General features: G+C 42.4%; 1 protein-coding gene across 1 annotated transcript in view; it reads left to right on the forward strand.

Annotated features, from left to right (window-relative positions):
- LOC310777689 (NACHT, LRR and PYD domains-containing protein 3-like) overlaps positions 1-18,340 on the forward strand; it is a 37,228-nt gene extending 18,888 nt beyond the window's left edge. Inside the window, exons 8-12 of the mRNA XM_083638067.1 lie at positions 9,151-9,330; positions 9,949-10,122; positions 11,996-12,169; positions 12,346-12,392; positions 15,560-18,340. Of these exons, the coding sequence (XP_083494193.1) occupies positions 9,151-9,330; positions 9,949-10,122; positions 11,996-12,169; positions 12,346-12,392; positions 15,560-16,128 (1,144 nt within the window). The 3' untranslated portion in view covers positions 16,129-18,340. The remainder of the gene's footprint in view (positions 1-9,150; positions 9,331-9,948; positions 10,123-11,995; positions 12,170-12,345; positions 12,393-15,559) is intronic.
- Positions 18,341-21,223: the final 2,883 nt, after the last annotated feature.

Below are 21,223 nucleotides of genomic sequence, written 5' to 3' on the forward strand. Positions count from 1 at the left end.
CATCTCGGCTCGCATCAAATTCAAGACACTGGTACTGGCCTACAGGGCAGTACACCAGTCAGCTCCCCTGTACCTGCAATCTATGGTCAGGTTCCAAACCTCTCAGCGCTCCCTTCGCTCCTCCACCAGTGCAGGTCGCCTCGCCCCTCCTTCGCTACGGGGGCTCAAAAGTCGCTCATCGCGATCTCGACTCTTCTCGTCCCTGGCACCTCAATGGTGGAACGAGCTTCCACCTTCGGTCAGGACAGCTGAATCACTGCCGATCTTTCGGAAAAGACTAAAGACACACCTTTTCAGGCTCCATCTGGGACTCAACTGTGCTCCATAGTTGATTGCTCTATTGCTGACAAAAATGTGTTATTAGGCTCTTTCACACACAGATCGCGCAAAAATTGCCGTTTAGGAGTCCCGTAAAGCCAGCCGCCTCGCCACAGAAATTGCTTTCACACAGAGCCAAGCAGCACGGCCACATTACCGTGCTGCTGTGTACTTTCAGGTGAAATCCCCTCCTCCCGGATTGAAAGGCGAGCGGAGGGATTTCCTGCTCCTCCTAGCCCAAATGTATATTTTCATAGGTTAGTGTAGCCTAGGCTACTGTATGATGAACGAATTCATTCAACAAGACTTCCCTCCTAGTCCGCTGAGCAGGGAGGATAGTGCACTCGCATGGTGGGCGGGCAGATCGATATGGTGTCCTGCTAAAATTGGAACGATACACGACCGCCCGCATATCAAACAGCTGCAGTCTGCATAACGTTCGTCGGGGGAATAGTACAGATGCAGCCACTCCCGTCGTGACAGATTTTTTTCATTACTTTGTGCTTGACGATGCGGTGACGTTTTTGAGATGGTTTGAGATGTGAATAATGGCATTCAACCACTAGGGGCCCTCATAGTCCATAATGTGTCTCTCACTGTTGCAGCAGTTTCAAGCTGCGGGGTCACAGTCCACGCAAACGTATTTGTTCTTCCGGTTCAGCGCTAGTTGTCCTATGTGGCTTACTAACATAGCTGCTAGTTATGTTATATGGCAGTAAAATGCTACAGAATGACCAAATTGATATAACTTTTAACCATTTCGAGTAACAATGTTTCCATACGGATCACCAGCGTTAGTTTGTTTATAACGTGGCTATATTCATAACGTTTATATCTCGGATGCGTTATATACTGTCTGGTTAACGCCAACCTACAGTATGTGCCCTATCAGAGTTCGTTACGTTATTGTACAGTACACTAAACAAAACAACATGATAGCTGCAGCTGCGTCACTATACGTGTGGGCGTTAAGTTTTAATTTGGTTCAAGCATATTGTATGGTGACATTGAATCAGTGTTAGCTTAGCGCTAGCTAGCTAGCAAACACTACGATCTGTGAATAGAATCTAGAATTGGCCTGCAGCCATTTCTAACTACTGTACAGTAGCTAGTTTTTCTCGAATTGATATAACGTTACAGTAGCATGGACCCATCTCGTTATGACAGTGGGGAGATGTTAGCTTTTAGGTTGATATACATTCAGATCTTTACTACCTAACATCCGAAAAGCTAGTCACAATACAGTCACAATACTGTATTAATACCGACTAGTCACCTTTAGCTGACAGCCAAACTTTTCACCCTGAAATAGGAGGATTTACTGTATGAGTAGCCTAGTTTGATTTCTTCCCTGGTATCTATTCATTGTCACTAGCCTATGCATACAGTACATGAACCACCATCATTCAGTCAGTCAATCAATTGATCAACAACTTTATTAATCCAACTCAGGGAAATAGGTCAAATGTGAAAGAGAATCTATACTGTAAATGTTGGTCTGTAGATAAATGAAGATAAAATAATTATAGAGTTTAAGTAAACTTCTGTGGGCACTGGGCAGGGCTCTGCTAAACACTGCAGTGTATGAGATTAAAAAGTGACTTCTTCTGTTTTCTATGCAGGTATATAACACACGTGGGCAAAATGCGGCATCCAACGTCCTCAAAGGAAAACAGAACCACCCACAAAAAGTCAATAAAAGACAGCATCACATTAATAAATCTAATCTGCTACATCCATTTGATTTGTATCACTATGATATCAGGAGATTAACAGGAGAAATTACCAATCACAGCGGGAGAGAGAGAGACCCGCACAAAAATCAGGAGTGTTGGCAGTTATCAGTCCAATGTGCTTTGCTTACTTTATATGTAAGTCAGTATGGCCCTCTGGAAAAAAATGTTTCCCACCCCTGATCTAGGTTCATAGACTTTCAGATATCAAGTATCGAAGTAGGTTTTGAGGTGTCTTCAGAATGACCAGCTTACTGTATCGGGTCACTCTTACATGTACATTATAGTGACTACGCTGTTGTATGTTATCTGCCAAATATATTTCCAGGCTGTTAGAGGATTATAGATTATCTAACATCAGCCATTGATAGATATTCCAATGTCTTTAAAGCTCTGTCATTGTTACTTAACCCTTAGTTAATATGGAACAATAAATGAGCTTGAATCGTCACAACTCTTATGACATCTGTATATCAAATGCTTTGTCACAGAAGAAGCTTTCTAAACCCAGAAAAAGTGCCATAAATTCACACACACAGTGCTAAAACATGCATCATCACACCAAGTTCTGTCAAAACGGTCACATTTGTACAATCAAAAGGATCTGTGGGTTGATTTCCTGCCCACTACCATCTGATATTGTCAGTGTTCCTGCAAAAAAAAATCATACACAATTCATTTAAACAGACATTTGCTTGCATAGGAGTTATGAGTGTGCAGTCTGTTTCCTTTGTTTACAACTTAGAACAAAACAAAACATGCAAAGCCACTTTTGCCTGCTCCTTGGTTGACCCATTCAGGAAGCGCTCAAAGTTCATGTTTCCAAGACAACAAGCAACAAGCACCACAGCTGTTTGTTTGCGGAAGCCGAAAAATCCATTGAGCAAATCAGCGCAGCGTATTTAGACCACGTGCATGCACATTGCGACATCAACTGTTGAGTGGTTAATTTACATGGACCTCTTGCCAGCCTCAAGAATGAAATTTGTGGGGGGAAGCAGGACAACTGTTACCTTTCAGAACCGGTTTGACTGCTATTCTAACAGCATACAGTGATCAGCTAATTAGATGCATCACTCACCCCCCCCCCCCCTCCCCCCCCCCCCCGCACAAAGGGCACGCACACACAGCACAGAATTAGATTTCACTTAATATAGACTTTCCTGATTTGAATCCAATCGAAATCGTTTGGCATCTTCTGAAAGATCACATACGAAAAGTGACCAAATTCACACAGTGCTAAAACATGCATCATCACACCATAGTTCTGTCAAAACGGTCACATTTGTACAATCAAAAGGATCTGTGGGTTGATTTCCTGCCCACTTCAGCAGAACTGAACGTGTGGCCTGGTTTAGTGGTGTTTGCTGACAACGCCACCTAGGTTTTTTTTGGCTAGAGCCTAGGAACTTAATAGACTCAAATATACAATGGAGGTTCGGCACAAGGGAGAGCAGTTTAAAATACCCAAGGACAGAGATAGAAGCAGCTTTTCCCAAATATAAATACCATTTATTGGTTAAAAAGTTTTCAGGGAAAAAAAAAAAAAAAGTTCTGTTGTTGCAAAAGCTTCATAGTTCAATGAAAATATTGTATGCTTTAAATCTAAAATTGTTCATGGATTACATTCTAATCTAACAAACCTATCAATTTAAAAGTCAAGCATGTTACCGTGGAAACAATTAAGCTTAGCCCAAAATCACAAATCAGAATGAGGGGGTCCCTGGTATATTTTCTATCTTGTAAGAGGTGCTTGGCTGACGCCAGCCAGGCCGACGTGTCCTCCACGCCCGGGCGGGGTCCGACCAGCCGCCCACAGTACCGCAGCAGCGTTCAGGCGATCCGCTGACCCACAGCGCTCTGGCTCCGTCTCCGCTCCGCCGCCGTCCGCTCCCTCAGAGCTTTGAGACCATCTTGCCACTCTTTTTGCTTTGGACGACACTGCTTACAGGCAGGCTCTGAAAAACAATGTAGAAACACAAAAATATTCTTCTTTCAGGTGACATAAATTTATGAATGTGACATATCCAAAGCGTCTTATGTTGACTATTTGTGAAGTCCCTCGGCGTGACTATACTGTATGTGAAAAGTAACAAGAGTTCGTCTGTTCCATTGTTAAAAACGACGTGTACATGCAGGGGCGGCTGTGGCTCAGGCGGTAGAGCAGGCTTTGGATAAAAGCGCTATATAAATGCAGTCCATTTTACCATTCCACTTTACATGCTGGATATGGGTTTGTCCACTGAGTTATTAATTTGGAGACTGATCAACAGCGTTTCTATTGCCCTAGGGGATTTGATATTTTCGAGAGCTTCGTGGCTATATAGGAAGTGTCTTATTTGTAAAAACCTAAAATAGTCTGTCTGGTTATGTTTAGACAAGTAAAACAACTTGGTTAAGGTGACAGTCCACCAAAAAACAATGCTGATTTATTTGGCTGTAAACAGTTTTGCAGACATTCAGTTAGTTTGACAGTTATTGAGAGTTGATTCTGAGTTCATGTGGAATGTGTGTAATTAGTGCATGGCCCACAACTTCATTCAAATCAACTCTCAATAACTGTCAAACTAAATGAATGCCTGCAAAACGGTTTACAGTTCTCAGATATGTGTCAGATTACAGTATGTGCAAAAGAAATCAGTAGTTTTTTGGCCTTTCCCAGTAACGGCAATGAGGCCAGTAGATGTAGTGTGTGTCGGTTCACTGCTCCTCCTCTGCTGTCGGCGGGGACGTGGCTGGCTCTGTCGGCTGCTGCGTGCTGTCTTTCGGCGGCTTGCTCTGGCTTCTCTCCGTCTCTGAGACATCAGAGTGAAATCCTGCTCAATCTGCAGACAAGATATACCTGTTTACATGCGGGCCAAAATTAAAAACAGTTCTGCAGCGCACACGCACTGCTCACGCAGACACTGTGTTCCAGCTGTTAGAATAAGAGCTTATATCCGGCTTCTCCAGCCGGGGGGAATGCATTCAAAATATTAGGTTTGAATCAATCTGGGAACCGAGAGTCTATTTGTATTTGAAAAATAGACTCTGGGACAGCCCTACCATTTTTCCCAGCTTCCTGTACAGCGTGCCTTCCTGCCACTTCTGGCGCTCTTGGAACTTCTCTCGTACAGCCTGCATCCTTGATGGCAAATAAATTAATAAATGATCATTTCAATTGCATTATCACAAATATACACAGCAATTTAGTCATTTTAACAGTTACTAGTTAAGATATACAGTACAACTTGTGCATTATGAGGAGTGTTACAATTACAGTCGTATTACAAAAGCACTATCTCTAGTTCCACCTCCAATGTGTGTTGAGTGCGTTTCCGTTCACATACAGTACTGTACCTACTAGGGGTACTTGAGCAGCTTGCAGGGGGTACTTGGAATGATTGGGGAATACATTTTACCTCCAAAATGATAAATAAATATATATATATTCCAAGTCATTTCATAAGCCCATTGTTAAAATGTGATGTGTGTTCCGCAACTAGTTCTGCTGGCAAGTGTCAACTGCTACACTGTTCTGCTACTGATAATGGCAAAAAACAACAACTAAAAAGCCCAAACACCGGCAGTTCAGTGAAACATATATTTTGTATAGATTTACTTGTATGTAATCATCAACACGCATGAGTGAGGGGTACTATTGTCATGGAAAAACAGCTCAAGGGGTACATAAGACAAAAAAGGTTGGGAACCACAGTGCTGTGTACACCATGCAATACACGCTTCTGCAGTGGGTTGCACCAGTAAGTTGAAACGTAAGCTAGTTTGAACGTAGCAGTTAGTGTGGACTTTACACCCTAACTTAAGACACAGCTGCAGTGGGCATTAACGTTAGTAAAACGTTAGTCAACCCAGTGCAGTTCTCCGTTCAGGCGTTGGACCGACCAGTGTGTCAAATTAACGTTTATGTCCATCTGCCGCTAGTAAAACTGTCACCCTACAGTCCTCTGTAATAGACTCAGTCAACCACACGTGACAAAACTGCAACAAAAGTCGCCTACCCACGCTCTGTTCAGAGCAAAACACACGTGTCTCAAAGTCCGCTAGCAATTTAATACTCGTGTTGCACCGACCCACCTGGCGTTAATAACTTACTGTCGATAAACCACTACAAAGAGGTTTAATTAGTCAGTCCGATGCTAATGTAGCGTTAGCATGCTAACGTAGCGTTAGCATGTTATCAGCCCAGCCTGTTCAACAGATGGCTAGCATTACATGTAGGTAACTACTACTACCTGTAATGTTGCAAATCAGTTTAACCTGACACATGTTAATCAATAGTAATAAACTTACCTGGCATTTGATCCATCAAGTGAAGAAAAGGGCTTCCCAACTGCTTAATTATGTCCGTCATATTAACGCTACTGTAGGCTATAGGGGGAGAAAAATGGCGACCGAATCGGAAATAAAGTGGGCGTTAGTAGGCGTGACCATGCTGTTTACTCCAATATAATTTTGTCTGGAACTCTGCGCTCACTCTATTGCCTGCAGGTAATAATTATGCTCCAAAAGGATTAAATATTACTATTTGAGAGGAAAATAATATTTACTCTGGGAAAAATACCCTCCAGTTTTTCCTGTGTACTGTGTACTAGGCTACTGACGGTGGACTGCTCTGAGAGGCAGGCGAATCACAGGGCGAAGTCAGTCTTTCAGAAAGCTAATCAGACGGTGTGTTTTTGCGCCTCCTGGTGGGTGAAAACAGAAGTGGACTTCCAAGGTGAAAAAAAAATATTCCCACCGCAGCACTGCCGCACGTTGCGCGCAGGACAGTCGCGGGGCAGTGGTCTCAGTTTGGCTGGCTGCATCTGTATAGGCTATAAATGCACATTTATAGTTTTTGTAAGGGAATGCACAGAGCTGATTTCGAGAGGGAATAACCTCAGACCAACTCGCCACAGACAGCTATAGCCCTCTGAAGCTTATTATTATATCCGTTAATTGTAGCCTACCTACTAATGTCAACATTGTTTGAGCATAGAGCTTAACCGCACGGAGCATTCCTCCTGGCGTCCCTGCAGTCATGATTGTATAGGCTACTTTTTTTACTTTCACTCGTGCACTTTCTTGATACATGAGGTGATTTCCCCTGTAATTTTTTTATGAATGAGCAGACCATTCGCACCTTTTCCGGCTCGCTGCGACGACCTTTCAAGTGGAGGCGGGTTGCCAGGTAACCCGGCGCTGTTACTACCTCCCGTTGCGGGATAAAAGGCGTAAAACAATTGTCCACCAAAGCGCGTTCACGACTTTCACATCGGAGGCGCTAATCCTATTTTCCGTGCATTTTTCGGCTTTCAAGGCCGGTGTGAAAGAGCCTATTGTAAGTCGCTTTGGATAAAAGTGTCTGCCAAATTACCTAATGTAATGTAATGTAATGTTGCTGTCTGACTGACTGTCAAACAAAATAGGCATGAAAGATATATGAATTGACCAACCAACTTCCATAGCAGCCCAGCCAATCAGATTTCGCCACACATTTCATGTCTGCGGAACCCGGAAATGCTGACTTGTGACTCAGACCCTCCACCGCTGGAAGCATGCTGACCTAAGGCTTGGTTCACATAGACTTCTCAGAAGCAGCGTTGAAGCAGTGCTTCATGGAAGCTTCCAGCAGGACCCTTGCCATTCAGACCAGAAGCACTCTCTTTTCCTCAACTTGCATTGACTTCATGCCTGGCAGCTCGGGTGTAGCACGCTGCACACTTGAAAAAATAGAACAGAAGCAGAAACTATGGCTGCAGCACGCGTGCAGCGTAGCTTCAGCATGGTGTCGCGTGCGGCTGGTGTGATTGGTGTCGCCTTGTTAACAAGGACGCTGAAATTAAACTGCCTCCGTGCTGCGTAGCTTCATCATTGCTTCAGCGTTGCTTCGGCGTATGGTGTGTTCGGGCTGTAAGACGTTCTGTTTGACCACGTGAGACTAGGTACGGCTGATGCCGGTTTGCTCTTGCTTGTCCTCCAGGGAGGTTTGATTATCACAGCGCTTCCCAGACACAACGTAGTCCCCCTCCCTCCATTGTGATGATGTCATCTGACAACTTCTAGCAACTTTTTGAGCAGCCAGTAGTTACTTTCCTTGGAAACAAGTTGGCAACAATGGCAGTTAGCGAGGGCCACTAATAAATTGGACAGTTTTTAGTGCCCCGTTAATAGAAACTTTGGATGTATTTTATTCTGTACTCTGAAGCAATTTAAAATGTAATAAAGTACAATACTTCAAACTAGGCCTCCCGTGGTAGTCGGTGTTACATGGTGGTGGGGCATACACCTATTACATAGCATGCCCACCGGTAACACCGTTATGGAGGGAGAAATGAAAGAAAAAACCCCACCTGCTCATGCCAATTTCAGCGCGCACTGGGGTAAATTACAAACACTCCCTCTGGGCTGCAGTGTGGCTGTGGCTGCACTGTTCATCATCTCTGGTTAGACTAGCAAGTAACATTAGTTATACATGTTATGAGCACAAATTATGCCCCTCCTCATACACATGTACGTAAGACCCTTAGATAAGTAAGTACTGTATGAGATCCTGTGAAAAACTTAATGTTTCTTGACTTGCTACACTTCAGAATTCCGGTACGATAACATTTGGAAAGTCTAGAAGAGATGCAGACTGAAATATTTATTCCCATCCCAAGTTAGCAGAAGGTGAAATTAGCCAGCTCGGATGACCGGAAGTCTCTGATGAGCATATGCTCCAGGCCAGCATGGGAATGTCGCCACAGACAACAGATTGAAAACTCTGGTCGACTGTGAAATACAGTATCGTATGTGGCACTAGGCTTAATCAACATTGTGGGAACTCATTTGCCTTGAATGTAATGGATGTTCCATTATATAAAAGTTATGCACTCCCAGCATCAGTGGCACCGGCATGCGTAATCCTGTATGTGCACAAGCACCGTCACTAATTGTCACCAGTTTTCCCCGTGTGGAACCATTCCTGCACTTTAGCTGTGTGCACATGGTATTGTAGTTCAACAGCACCCTGCCTGTAGTAACCATGGATTAGCAGTAATTATTTGAAAGAAAAATCATTGACAACATTAAAATATAAGATAAGAATATTTTAATATATTTTCATGTCCTTCAGGCTAAGTGGCTGCAAGCTGTCAGAGGGAAGCTGTGGAGCTCTGCAGCTGGCCTCAGTTCTCAGCTCACAGTCCTCTAGTCTGAGAGAGCTGGACCTGAGTCACAATCACCTCAAAGATTCAGGATTGAATCGGCTCTCTGCTGGACTGGAGAGTCCACGATGTACACTGGAAACACTCAGGTAAGACTAAACTGATTTTTTCAGTAAAAATAAAAATGATAAATAATCAAATAAAAAAACAACTTTCGACTTTCAATAATAAAAGTCAATCTTGATAATAAAAAAGATTTTTCGAAAATACTAAATTCGTTGCCCATCCCTAAGTGATTTATGGTGAATTTGGGTGTGTCCCGGAGGCTTTGGAGACCACTGTGTTCCAGACCATGGGATGGGATGGGGGGGGGGGATTCTAACTCCCAGTGGTCCACTAGTTGACATTCAAATATAAGAGAATCATCTTTTCAAGGCTGCCCTCTCCCCAAAAAAACAACCACATAGGTTGTTTGTATCAGCAGATTTTATGACCTATAATTCCGTTTTAAAATTAAGCGACCTCTAGCGGTCATGTAAATAACAACATCCTTCTATTGAAATGGCATGGTGTGAAGTAAGGGCACCGTGGTCGGAGGTGATGGAGGGTGTATACATTTGCTTTTGACGCCGGATAGTAGGGTTCAATTCCCAGCATTTCCAAAGTCTACATTTCAACCGACATTAACCAACATCTTCAAATTAGCGTTGGAAATGCAGCGGAGGTTGTTGGGTTGGACTTTTTTCATATATTTTCATGTCTTTCAGGCTGAGTGTCTGTCAGCTGTCAGAGAGAAGCTGTAAAGCTCTGGCCTCAGTTGTCAGCTCCCAGTCCTCTAGTCTGAGAGAGCTCGACCTGAGTAACAACAACCTTCAAGATTCAGGAATGACACTGCTCTCTGCTGGCCTGGAGAGTCCACACTGTAGACTCGAGACTCTCAGGTAAGATCCATTCAGTTTTCCTCAAATAATTTGACATATTTCTCCAAACTAAGGTCCCTGCTTTCGAAACTCTCTCGGTTCAATATTACTGAATCTGCAAAGGTTCCCAAGTGCAGTGCACATTCTGAACGATCACAATTCCAAATGTTAGATCTATGCACTCTAGACTACCTAGACCATGCTCTTTTTTCTATTGCTTTTCATTTGGATAAGATGTCTTATACTGTTATCTGACCATGCAATACTGATTCTATGCATAGGCACTTTATTATTGTGGACTTTAATCCTGGACTTTAAACTTGACCTGGATGACTCAGACCTATCCACATGTCTCATTTATTTATTTGTATCTTACATTTTACTCTTTTATACAGAATCTAAATGTTTTTATCTGTAGTTGATATGATTTGTTATGTATGTTTTTAAGCTCTTTGCACCCCAATTCCAATGTAGTTTCTACTGCAGATGGTAAATAAACTGAGTCTCTGACTCTGACTCTAATCAAACTAGCATATTTTGGATTGGTAGTGAGGCACTCAGTTCAATGAACTACAGCACCATGCAAATAACACTGTGAATTCTGCTTTTAGATCATCAATGTCATTAGCAGTAATTATTTCAAGACAGAGAAGATATCACAGACAACATTGACTTTAAAATATAAGATAATACTATTTTCATATATTTTCATGTCCTTCAGGATGAGTAGCTGTAAGCTGTCAGAGAGAAGCTGTGAAGCTCTGGCCTCAGTTCTCAGCACCCAGTCCTCTAGTCTGAGAGAGCTGGACCTGAGTAACAACGAGCTACAAGATTCAGGATTGAAGCTGCTTTCTTCTGGACTGGGGAGTCCACACTGTAGACTGGAAGCTCTCAGGTCAGGATTCCTCAAACTGCTCAACAGATGACAATTTAAATCCTAGTTTACTTACAGAGTAACATCAGTGAATATATTTCAAACCTGTGGAGGATTTTTATCTGCTCGTATGACTGTGGTAACAACCTGTCACTCTACTTCCTATCCCATATGAACTGTTTCCTGGTTTCTATTAGATTTCATTATTTCCCTCTTTGTTCTCTCTATTGTTGAGAACTAAAATCTCAAATGGATTCATAAGATTCTGTAACTGTTTAACTCCTACTGTAAATTCATGTAAATTCCCTGCACATTTAATGCCTATTTAACGTAGCCTGTAAATTTCATGTACATTCAACGTAAATTAATATTTATCATCCACAGAACACTTCACCACTCATGTACATATTGTATATATTACTCGATTTGATTGCAGTTGCAACTTTGTGATTGTCTTTAGTTGATTGATGTGACCGCTACGCTGCATACAGACACTAAGACAAATTCCTCATATGTAACTTGCATACTGTGGCAATAAAAGTGATTCTGATTCTGATTCTGCTGCAAACTGATCCAAGAACATTATCACATCCTAACATCAGAGGAAATTGTGATGATCTAACATGAATCTTGTTTTAAACCTTGGCTCTCTTTTGCAGAAAACACTGGGGTACACCTGTGCACTTGTGTAAAACGGGGGGAAAGTGTAAAAAAAATACATGAAAAATGAATAATTATCAGTAATAATAATAATAATAATAATAATAATAATAATAATAATAATAATAATAATAATAGGAACATGTGCAAATTTTGTAAAGAAAAAGTACAGCCTGCTATGGGAGTTGCTGCTCCATAGGGTCCCATTATAAATCTTGAAAAAAGTATACAACATAAACTATGATTTCTCAAAATAAATTAAAGCTGAATTCTAGTCCTAAAAGTGGTGTGTGTGTGTGTGTGTGTGTGTGTGTGTGTGTGTGTGTGTGTGTGTGTGTGTGTGTGTGTGTGCACGTGCAGGCTGTCAGGCTGTCTGGTCACAGAGGAAGGCTGTGCTTTTCTGGCATCAGCTCTGAGCTCCAACCCCTCCCATCTGAGAGAGCTGGACCTGAGCTACAATCATCCAGGAGCCTCAGGAGAGAAGCTGATCTCTGCTGGACTGGAGGATCCACACTGGAGACTGGACTCTCTCAGGTATGGCAACGTCTGCTAGAAGGCTGAGAGACACACCCATTTTCTCTGTCACATTGAGAAGATGAGGAATATTTATTGTCTAACAGCAGTTATGACTGTACGGAAACTCATTCATATTGAAGGTTATTAAATGTCCAAGATAATCTGCTGATAGTACTTTGTGTATTCCCCGCCAGTGTGGACCATTGTGGAGTGGAGAGGTTGAAACCAGGTGTGAGGAAATGTAAGTATTTTCGCACCTAATGAAATTGCTGACTGTTTGCTCCAGAAATCTATATTTTGTTGTAAATGTAAGTGTGCATTTAGTTTCATTCATGAAAACAAAGCAACACACATTCAGCTATTGAGATAGAAAGTCCATTCACACAGGACCATGTGACGTCCATTCATTCACATCCTGCTGTGACTTAAGATGATGACATGATGTGGGACTTTCTAAAAAGCTTCACGTGAAAGCGGCTTAATGAGGCTTCTTTTTTACGTTGATGAAAACGTAAAAAAATGCCCACGTGTATATGGCACCATAATAACAAATAATATTTTAAAACATCTATCGAATTGATCTAATAGAGCTCAACAGTCACGTGACTTTCCGTGCTGTCATTGCCCCAGAAGAGTATTTCCCATTGTTATTTTGATTAGCCATAATGTCGTAACCACCCAATGTAGACTTGGAACGATGTTATATCTTCATGTACAGCCACAAATATCAAGGATGTCATCCTTTTTCTATTTTTAAACATTAAAAAACATGATCTGCCTACATTACCAACGATCCTAAGGGGGGATGTAACGACATCTTCGATTGGTGGAGTTCGCCGTATGGTCGTCTATGATTGGTGGCTTGCATTTATTTATTTATTTCAGGTTTATTTAACAGGGGCAATGCACATTAAAGGAGAATTTCGTTTTTTTTTTCAACCTGGACCCTATTTTCCACACTGTATGTGTCTAATAAACTCATAATGACAATTTTTTACAAATTGGTCGAGTACTCACCGAGCCTCAGCTGGAGCAATGTGGTCAAACAACTACACAGTGTACTTACACAGGGCAATCCCGCACCGCATCGTCAATACACGTTCGCTAATAAAACTGCTTGTTTTGCTGGCTGGGAGGCTCAAAATGTCAATAGCGTCTGGCAACATGGAAATGACTATATATATTTAGCTCATTGATGGATGGTTTCCCATTCGGTCCCTCTGTTTTGGCCACTTCTTATCCTTTCACTTTTGGGACATGGAAGAATTGTCTCCAGCACAGCGCTGTTGATGAGAGAGGGGAAATTCTCTGTGGTGGTGACACAGCGTGAGCTTTGCTGTCTTGCTCGTTGCCCTTCTGTCTGCTCGTCTCTTTCTCCTCGCCTATCTATGCCGGTCCTACTTCTCAGCCTGGAACAATTTATGACATCACTAATGACATCCAACTGCTTGAGTGACATCACTGATGACATCACAACTACCCAAGTGACATCACAGTTGGCCAAACACCCTGGAAGGATTTATGGCATCACTAATGACATTACTACTGATCGAGTGACATCACTTATGACATCACTAATGACATTTTGTACTTTCACGTCTTCTTTTCTTTTCTCCTAAATTTAACTCAATCTTTTTACACCAAAGGACCACAATGGAAATAAGCCCTGGGCTTTTTTGTGTTGTCCTTGACGGCTTGTACATATGCTTTTGTGTATGCTTATTTATTTTGCCTCCTTTGAGCTGATGAAATGTATACCTGTGGCATTTAAAACGTGTCGAATAAATTCATTCATTCATCACAGTTGCTGGAGTGACATCACTGATGAAGTCACAACTGCCCGTGTAACATCACAGTTGGGTAACAGCCTGGAAGGATTGATGACATCATTTTGACATCACATCTGCTCGAGTGACATCACTTATGACATCACTAATTACATCATGTGATGTCATATCATCACTGATGACATCACAACTGCCTGAGTGACATCAGAGTTGGGCAAATGTGAGCCGCGCCAACTTTTGCCGATTAGTAATTGCTCGATTCACATCACTGACGACATCACAACTGCCCGAGTGACATCACAATTCACAGTTGGGCAACTGTGCACCTGTGCAACTGTGTGCCATCGTGCAACCGTGCGCCACCGGCTCTCCAATTATAGTATGAAGAGAAATTGGTGATGTCACCAATGATGTCTCTTGAGCACTCAATGAGGATGTCATCAGTGTGTGATGTCATCAGTGATGAAGTCACCAGATTATGTAATCGTTCAAGTAGGTACTTAGGTCAATCATCATTAGGTAATTAGGGCAATTTATTGGCCCTAATTACCTAGTTAAAAAATCCGGCACCGTTAGTTCACCCGCAGGGGTGCTCTTTACACTTCCTGAAAGATTCAGCCCGATCGCACATAAAATGGCATAGCTATAGCCGAACACAATTCTGCTCACTCACACTTCGCATTCTTATTAAACTATATATAATTCACAAGATTTAACTGTTCAACAGCCAACTTGTTAAATCAACAAATAATTAACACAACAGGTGTGTGTATTATGCTGCCTACACACTAGAGGATTTTCAAATCTTAACCGATTTTAAAAACATGAGAGACCACAGACATAAGGACAATTTCATCAGATTTTAACATTAAATCGCCTGAACGCACACACTACGATTCGGCCAGACTGCGAGACCACACACCAGCCGTTTGAAGTACCGACTCACAGCGATTCCAGCAACTAGACTGTTAGGCTGTTTATATCACACAAAACCGCATTTTTTTTCCCACAGACAACAGCAGATGGCTCTCAAAACATGCACCGAGCGGCGGGTCTACTTCAAGCAGGCGGACACCCTCGCAAAATGAGCTAAAACAACGTTCTGTCTGAGAGCTCATATTACAGCATATCCGCTCCCTTGAAGCAAACAAACCGCTCGGCTTTGGAGAGACATCTGCCGCTGTCTGCGGAAAAAAACTGCGGTCCACCCTGTTTTAAGCTGCTGTGACGATGCTGGGGAGAGAGGAGCTACATGGCACTGCTGTTGCCACAACTCGTTTGTTGTGAGCACTGCATTAACATCCGGGTATGACGCGTCGACGCGTCCCGGTCTGCTCGCTCTCATTGGCTATTGAGGGTTCCGTCGGGAGACAGCCATCGTAAATATCAAACATGTTTGATATGCCCGATTCGAGATCGGGCAGGCTCCGATTCAATCGGGAGCATTGCAATAATCTTATTGACACCACACACACACACAAAATCGGTTGAGACTAGCCTCGAATCGGGCCACGCTCCCCCGAGGGGAATCGGGCATTAAATCGGGCCTTTTATCCTCTAGTGTGTGGGAAGCATTAGACCATAAATCTGCTGCTGTATTAAGTCTTGTTCTCTCCATCAGATGCCTGTGAACTCACACTGGACCCAAACACAGCACACAGAAAGCTCCTCCTGTCTGAAGACAACAGAAAGGTGACGAGGGTGGAAGAGTGGAAGCCGTATCCTGATCACTCAGAGAGATTTGACTATAGGAAACAGCTGCTGTGTAGAGATGGTCTGACTGGTCGCTGTTACTGGGAGGTGGAGAAGAAAGGACTGGTTAATATAGGAGTGACTTACAGAGGAATCATTAGGAGAGGAAGGGGTCCTGACAGCAGGCTTGGAAGGAATGAAAAGTCCTGGTGTCTGCTCTGCACTGATAAAGGTTACTCTGTTGGTCACAACAACAGATTAAGAGACATACCTTCCCCCTCCTCCTCGGACTCCTCTGACCCCCCTTCCCTCGCCTATTCTGACTCTAACAGAGTAGCAGTGTATCTGGACTGGCCTGCTGGCTCCCTGTCCTTCTACACAGTTTCCTCTGACACACTGATCCACCTCCACACCTTCCACTCCATATTCACTGAACCACTCTACCCTGGGTTCGCGTTCTGGTCTGGGTCTGGTGCCTCAGTGTCTCTTGTCAGATAGGGGGGGCACTGACATTGTGACCAAACAAAGCTGCTGAGATGATGCTTCATCTTGTTTGTATATAGATTTAAGAGTGGTTTGACTGTAAAGAACACTTGAACCCATCTCTATCAGTACAATGTGTTGTACGTTCAGGGAAACTGGACAGGCTTTGAACATCATTCATGTTCTGTCCGGAACATGACTTGGAAAATGAAATATGACAGCAGACAGAATCAAGCTGTTGTTTATGACGACGATTTAAAATATATTTCTTTTGGATCTTTGATACATTTGGTATTTTATTAATTAAATGTTAAACATTGTGACCAAACAAAGCTGCTGAGATGATGCTTCATCTTGTTTGTATATAGATTTAAGTAGGGCTGTCCCAAACGATTATTTTCTTATCGATTAATCTAACGATTATTTTTTCGATTAGTCGATTAATCTAACGATTATTATTTTATTTATTTTTTTATTATATAACAATAAATTTACCCAAAACAAATAAATAACCAAAAACTTCTCAATTTCAGTATTTTATTTAACCATCTCATTCTCTTTAACAGTCCAACATAAAAATCTCAAATAAAATTAAAGCAAGAGCTTGTCCTCAAATAAAATGAATATAGTGCAATTCAAAATAAAATAGTAGAATAAATTAAATTCAAGTCACTTTCAGGAGGAATACCAAAAACCTTGTGCAATGTCAACTGAGTTTAGTAGCAGTCCAACATAAAATCATCATCTTACAGTACAATGGTGTGCAATTTTCAGTAACAGTGCTCTTAATTTTGGAGAAAGACAAAATGCTCCATGTAAGATGGTCACACATCATCCAGACACAAGACTGTGTCTGTAGCATCCACACCCAACATCTGGGGCTTGCACCAACTGGTCTTAACTATGCCTGGTCGTAACTCCTACGTCGGTTAAGACCAGTCTTTAGAGTGGACTACTGCACCAACAGGGCTATTACGTCTGGTCTTCTATGCTGGTCGTAGCGATGCCGATGCGCGTGACGCGTCCATGTGAAAGCATGGGAATGCCCACTGGAATGCGGCACGCGACCTGTTTAGAAGAGTGTGCTGACGTCAAATGACGCTGCGCTGATGGGTAAGCGCTAATGTTAGCGGCTAACTGTTACTTGTCGTTGCTTTAAATGGCAGTAAAACGCCACTGAATGACCAAATTGATTTAACTTTTAACCATTTCGATTTCCACTTTCCATACGGACCCCCAGTATTGGTTAGTTGTTTATAACGTGACTATATTTATAACGTTTATAACGTACTCCGGTTTCCAGTTTATAATTCGGGTCTACAGCCAGAGTGCTGAGGGGTTGTAGCGATTGCGCAACACACAGATTCAGCCGTCAATTATAAACTGCAAACCGGAGTACGTTGTAACGTTATAAATATAGTCACGACGTTAACAACTAACCAATGCTGGGGGTCCGTATTGAAAGTGGAAATCGAAATGGTTAAAAGTTTAATCAATTTGGTCATTCAGTGGCATTTTACTGCCATGTAAAGTAACGACAAGTAACAGTTAGCCGCTAACATTAGCCACCCTATTTTTGTTGTGTGACGATTATGACGCGTCGAGGCACGTAGCGTGCGTCGACGTAATTACGTAGTCGACGTCATCGATTACGTCGACTCGCTGGGACAGCCCTAGATTTAAGAGTGGTTTGACTGTAAAGAACACTTGAACCCATCTCTATCAGTACAATGTGTTGTACTTTCAGGGAAACTGGACAGGCTTTGAACATCATTCATGTTCTGTCCGGAACATGACTTGGAAAATGAAAGGAATGAAATATGACAGCAGACAGAATCAAGCTGTTGTTTATGACGACTGACGACGATTTAAAATATATTTATTTTGGATCTTTGATACATTTGGTATTTTATTAATTAAATGTTAAACATTGTGACCAAACAAAGCTGCTGAGATGATGCTTCATCTTGTTTGTATATAGATTTAAGAGTGGTTTGACTGTAAAGAACACTTGAACCCATTTCTATCAGTACAATGTGTTGTACGTTCAGGGAAACTGAACAGGGTTTGAACATCATTCATGTTCTGTCCGGAACATGACTTGGAAAATCAAATATGACAGCAGACAGAATCAAGCTGTTGTTTATGACGACGATTTAAAATATATTTCTTTTGGATCTTTGATACATTTGGTATTTTATGAATTAAATGTTAAACATTGTTACCTTCTTTTCAAGCAGGTTTTGTTATGAGTGTGTTTTTAATTTCAAAATGTAATTGTTGACCTAAAATAAACCAATATAATTATCTGATGTTGGCTATGTTGTGAGTCATGTACGGAAGATGAATGCGGCCACATGTGAAAAATGTATTTGAATTCTGAGTTCAGCAAAACGGGAGTCCAAAAACCAATGGGTGACGTCACGCTGTCTCTGTCCATATTGTTAAATTATACGTACTTAGTTAGATTTGAGATATTATTTATTATTTATATTGCTATAGTGAGTGTGTTCTTCAACATCTAAACATAAATCATTTAAAAAAAATTAACAATCCTTTATCATCATTTGTGTGATTTCATGGTTGCCTTCTTACCCCCTTTCACCAGACCGTGTGTTGAACATTAGGGCAAAGGCAATAATTTCAAATAAAAGTCAAACGTTTAAAGGTCCCATTCCGTGCAAAAGCTGTTTTTACTTGTAAATGCATATATACTGCTGTCATCCCTCCCTGTAATGAGTGGTCACAAGCTCAGAACTGCCACAGTTGGATTTGTCCCTATCCAGCTTCTCCCTGCAGTCTCCTTCAAGCCACACCCCCAAACGCTTCGTTTGCCCAGAGGGGGATTGGGACGTCACAAGCTTCCTCACGCATACTGCGCGGGTCTCTCTCACACAAGCTATCTGCACCATTTTGTCTATAGCCACAAAATTAACACTTCTAGCTGGAGCGACGCCAACTGTACATGATCCAGCAACTGCGGAGGTGCATTCGGTAAGTCTAGGCATTTTGAGATGTCCTCTTTAGCGTAGCAACGTTAAGTTAGCGATAGCGTTAGTTGTGGACACAACCCAGCGTGCTGGTCCACAGATGCTAATCTGATTGGCCGATCTCCCTCAGCGGCCAATGGGAACTGTTAGTTCTGAATATATTATAGAAACAGACCATTCTTAGGACGCAACGAGATGAGGAAGTGACAACTCCGTCACAACAAACGGGGTTGCTATATTTTCGACAAATTAATCCAGAATCATGTTTTATGGACCAGAGAAACACGTTTTTAAGAGGTTACAGCTGCACGAATTGGGACCTTTAAGATAAGGTCAACTTTATTGTCCCTGAGGGGAAATGTATCTTAATTAGTGCTCTAGTTAGTTAATGAGTGCTAGTATAAGCTCACCAATGGTTTTTATTTCACATTTTCTATCTGCTACAGAGGCTGAGAAATAAAGGTTTTAGTGAACGTTGACAATTCTGTCAACTTTTTCAGAATTTTCAGAATACTTGACAACTTGTAACAGTAGACTTCTTGCATGAACCTCATGCAACATTCTTTTCAATCTACTGTTAGGCTACTTGTACTTATTTTTATTGGGAATGTAAGTATCATTATTTGGTTTCTATTGTTAGTGTGCCACCTTCTTGTTGTTGTTGTGGTGGTGGTGGTGGTGGTGGTGGTGGTGTGTGCTTGTTGTTGTGTCTTGTATCTCTTTAAAAAAAATTTTTTAGCACAAACAAAAACTCTAACTATTTGACTGTAACACCGGCCTAATTGTATGCTGCAGTCGAGTGTCTGCAGTGCCCTCTAATGCTGAACCGTGGCTCTTCGGCGTAAAGCGCATTTCGGGGCCTAAAACCATGATGGTATCTTCCCGAGGCAGGCGCAAGGCGTGTTTTTTTTGCGTTTAACGCCAGTTTTTGCGCCTAAGGCCAGTGGGAAGATAGAGCCCACAGAGTCTATTTCGGCACGTAAATAGACTCTGGGACAGCCGTAAAAAAAATGTAGGCTTCCTGTACAGCGCGGATCTTCCCCCCTGGGAATTCCACTGCCTTTTAAACACTACATTGAGTTGCTTTTATTTTCAATGCTAAACGTCAAAATTCGTATATATTCACGAGTGTTCGGGACCCAGAACTCTTATATTCGCCGGTACAACAACAGAGCGACACTGCGTAGCGGAAGTCACAGGCTTAAGATTTGCGCTGTACAGGAAGCCTAAAAAAAGGTACGGCTGTCCCAGAGTATTTACGTGCCAAAACGTATCACGTCTATTTACGTGATTCTGATTCTGATTCTGAAATAGACTCCGGGTTCCCAGATTGGGGGAAGCTAAGCAGGTCTGACTGTGGTTAGTCTTTGGATGGGAGACCGTCTGGTGCTGGAAGTGGTGTTGGAGGAGATACGAAGGAGCACAACCTTGATCAGTAGACCATACAGCAGCAATGGACAGTCACATGTAAAGCATGGACAGGGTGGCTATGTGAAAATGTCCTGGTTTTGCAGACACGTAAAATGCCGTTCTGCATGGCGACTGTGGAGGTGAGGACCCGCCCATACTGCCAACAGCCGGTGTAGCTCTGCAGAGTCAGAAGAAGCTTAGGGACGGCATTAGCTCGGGAGGTAGAGCAGGTCGGCCAATGACTCAAGGGTTGGCGGTTCGAATCCCGCTCCCTCCCAGCTGTTGTCGTTGTGTCCTTGGGCAAGACACTTAACCCTCATTGCCTCGTATGAATGGGTATGAATGTCTATGAATGTTGGTGGTGGTCGGAGGGGCCGTAGGCGCGAAATGGCTGCCACGCTTCCGTCAGTCTTCCCCAGGGCAGCTGTGGCTACATCACCCGTAGCTTACCACCACTGGTACGAATGGTGTGAATGAATAATGATTCCTGTGAAGCGCTTTGGGTGTCTAGAAAAGCGCTATATAAATCCAATCATTATTATTATTATTATTTAAGCCAATACAACATCACTGAGTCAGGTGTTCACATAAGAGGGAGAAGAGGGGAGCAACTACTGCAACCTGCTACAGTGCAGATTTAGGCTAAAAACAGGGTGGAAATTACCTCTTTTCAAGTCAACTAGGGATCTACACCCAGGCTTGTGGAGGTT

Source organism: Poromitra crassiceps, assembly GCF_964638095.1.
Source record: "Poromitra crassiceps genome assembly, chromosome: 6".
In the NCBI taxonomy this organism is placed as follows: Eukaryota; Metazoa; Chordata; class Actinopteri; order Beryciformes; family Melamphaidae; genus Poromitra; species Poromitra crassiceps.